This window comes from Halyomorpha halys, unplaced genomic scaffold, assembly GCF_000696795.3.
Source record: "Halyomorpha halys isolate HHAL.00 unplaced genomic scaffold, Hhal_1.1 Scaffold865.1, whole genome shotgun sequence".
Taxonomy (NCBI): domain Eukaryota; kingdom Metazoa; phylum Arthropoda; class Insecta; order Hemiptera; family Pentatomidae; genus Halyomorpha; species Halyomorpha halys.
This window is the reverse complement of record NW_027110332.1, coordinates 592,458-596,080: the sequence shown is the minus strand read 5'-3', so window position 1 is coordinate 596,080 and position 3,623 is coordinate 592,458. Positions and strand designations below refer to the sequence as shown.

General features: G+C 35.6%; 1 protein-coding gene across 1 annotated transcript in view; it reads left to right on the top strand.

The window, feature by feature from the left end:
* Positions 1 to 390: 390 nt before the first annotated feature.
* The window catches only part of LOC106686736 (transmembrane protein 151B), a gene marked incomplete at its 5' end in the record, with an annotated part of 13,305 nt that continues 10,072 nt past the window's right edge, over positions 391 to 3,623 (top strand). The window contains 1 exon segment of the mRNA XM_024359766.2: positions 391 to 668. Within this exon segment, the coding sequence (XP_024215534.1) occupies positions 391 to 668 (278 nt within the window).

Sequence of the window (3,623 nt, the reverse complement as noted above, 5' to 3'; positions counted from 1 at the left end):
GTTTACCGAGCAAAAAACGATTACATATGCGTAAGCGAAAGTAGTCGACGGAATTTGATCAATTATGTATGTACACTGATTTGACTACAGAACCAATTGTTTAAAAAATAAAAGCGAGTGGAGATTTTCTATTCTGAATGTAACTTTTTTTTTTCAATTTTTGCATGAATACAAATCTTCCCTATATATAGCAGTGAGGAAGCAAACATCTTGTATGTATCTTTAGCTTTATATTTGATGAAAAGATTTATATTTCATTCATCTCTATCTTCATTTTATCGATTATCGCTCAACTGTAGTGACGGTCAAGAGTACTCATGCCATACTTCTGTCCAATAAAACAGATAAAACAATTAGATATGTTCTAGAAATGATCCATCTTTTGCGCAGGGTTCGCATTTGCTAACGTGGAAGCGGCTGCTGAGTTCGAGGAACAGAGAAGTAGGTTTTTCGCCGAGCAGGAACGCTACGACGACTACATGGAGATGAGGGAGGGCCTGGACCTGAGTAACGTGCCGGGCTTCAAGGAGCACGTCATAGCCCTCAAGGACCCGGACAGGATGCCATGGTACGCTAGGCAGACAGTGTTCTGGATATCTTCCTTTCTCCTCCTCTCTTGGCCACTTCGCCTCTTACTCGAATACAACACAGCCTACCTTCACTACCAGGTAGCTTTTATCTCTCTTATAATGTAGAACCTTATTATATTTATTCAGATTTTGGAAAAGCAGATTGTTTTCTTCTTCTACCTGTTTAGAAACTAGCTGAAAATAGTTTATTAATAGTAATAAATCATATTAGTTTAAGCTTGCTACAAAGTGTGGAATGGAATTTTACATTAATAGTATACATTAATCTTACATGGTACATAAAGGCGCTCCTTTCCGAAATCAGTCCCCTAACTCTAAAATATTAAGTACTAAAAAACTGTATGAAGTATACCTTCAAGTTAATTGCCAGATATATTTCATTTTTTGTTGGCTGATTGGGTTTGAGTGGACTGTATAATTGAAAAATGAAACACGATTGAATGAAAAATAAAATTCTATTGTTTAAGTTACAAGTAGTGTAGGGGGTGGCCGAAAGAAAACATTTATGATTAGATGGTTAGTAAATTTTGAATGGCTGGACTATGGAATTGTAGATAATGAGGTGTTTGATGATGATTATTATATGGTGGTGGATGTTAATTATTGCCAGGTGGACTTACTTCATGCTTCCTTCTTCCTTCCGCATTTCTATGCCTCTCTCCCCTCTGCTGCTGGAAACTACTCCAGTGAATCTACTCACTCATGGTAGATATTATTGATGAGTGAACAAAAAGAAAAGATGGACTGCTTCTGGCTGAAGACAAGATGGCTATCTCTATTAGTCTGGGTTGCTTCTCACCACAGAGAGCGCTGGAGGAGATTAGTTTTGACTGTTGATGTTTGATGGGCGCTAGTATATCCTGTAGGCTATTATATACCATAATGTATTATGGTGGCCCCTCCAATTCAACCTTTCGGTTGTCGTAGGTTACCCGGAACACAAAAACAACTTTAAAATTTTCAAGATCTTTTTTTAAAAAGAGAAAAAGATTCGAGAGCTCAATTTTTAGTATAATCATTTATATACCCCAAGCACGCAGAACTTCACGCTGCATTTTATGTAAACTCTTCTAGAAGACTTTGAACCCACTATTCAGTCTTCATGTATCATAGATTAGTAGGAGATTTAATATTCACTGCACTATTGAATTCATAATGATGTCGTCACATAACGCTTAACTAACGGTTTAATCAGATAATCATTTATTATGGAAAATCAACCGTGAGTCAACCCTGTGGTCAGTAACCAATAGCCAAGCCTCTATAAAGTGGGAACTCTTAAACCAGTTTTATAAAAATAGTACCAAAATCCTGATCCACCATGCGCTGAAGCGGTACAGGTTTTTTAATGCATACCTCAAAAACACAATCCAGTGGTTATACAGGGTGTTTTAAGATTAAGTGGCCAGACTGAAAATATGAACTAAGGACCTGAAAACAAGAAAAAAATTTCCTTTGAAGGTTTGTCCGTAAATGCTTTGTTTAGGTGATATTCACACCTAAAGATTTTCATTGTTAAGAATTATTGACGTTCTATGAAATAAATATAAACTTATTCATTTGTTCCAACTATTTCATTAAATAAACGTAAACATTAAATTCATATTCATATCATAAATGTTCAAAGTGATTTCCTTGAGCGTCAAGAAAGACTCAGCAGCAGTAGTGAAAGAATGGCACTGGATATGTGTTATTGTTTCATAAGATTCAATTATCCTTCTTCGTAAGGAATTAAGATCATTGACCGGCCTTGTACAGACTTTTTGTATAATGTCACCCCAAACAAAAACGTGCAGTGGTGTCAGGTCTGGAGAGCGCGCAGGCCAAACCACTGTCCTAAACGGCCAATCCATTTATTGGGACAATTATCATTTCGCCATTATCGTGGACCTCTTCCGTAATGTGCCGGACAACCATTAAATTGAAGCCGTATGTCCCTTCTAAGTTGTAGTGGAATATGTGTTTTTGCAAGCCTTTTACAAACTGATAAATGTTATTGACAGTTCCCAATGCTAATTCCAAATAATATTAATCCTTATGTTGCCAATAGTTTTTATTCAATAGGAAATAAAAGGCCATATTAGTATTCTATCTAATCCATCTCCTAAACAAAACGTTTGCGGATATACCTTCACTTTCAACAACACTTAATATGAATTTTAATGTTCACATCTAATTAATAAAGTAGTTGAAACAAATAAATAGGTTTTATTTATTTCATATAACGGCAATAATTCATAACAATGAAAATGTTTAGGTGTGAATATCACCTAAACAAAGCGTTTGCGGACATACCTTCACTTTCAACAACACTTATTTTAATGTTCACATCTAATTAATAAAGTAGTTGAAACAAATAAATAGGTTTTATTTATTTCATATAACGGCAATAATTCATAACAATGAAAATCTTTAGGTGTGAATATCACCTAAACAAAGCATTTGCGGACATACCTTCAAAAGAAATTTCTTTCTTGTTTTGAGGTCCTTAGTTCATATTTTCAGTCTGGCCACTTAATCTTAAAACATCCTCTATAATAGTTTTTATAAGTAGTTTCTGTTCCGAAAAATGGCAACAGTGACATCTTAAACTTAGGTTAAATTTGAACGTAATAACTTTGTTAGATAAAACGAAATTTTCTGCTATGTATTGATAATTCCGGGTTGAATCATAAATAACAGGTAAAAAGAGATCGCCTTGCACCTGTAGGACCAAGAGTATTAAGGGCCAATAAAGCACTTTTTTCCCCCGGCTGAGTGCACTGCGGCCACAGAGGGCCTATTGTACGCCGTCCCTTCTTTTCTAAAAACAGACTTAGAGATCTGGATAAGTTTCGCCAAGTAGGGGGTTTAGGGTCTAAAATGCGATCCTTCTCAAAGGTAAGGAGTCGTATCCTTGCTAATACATCACATCTACAAACGATGTGGTAAGCAGTCTAATCATCCTTTCTGCAGAGCCTGCAGATTAGGGACTCTAAGTATTTAAATTGATATTGATAGATTTATTTATTGATAGATATTACAATCTGCCAC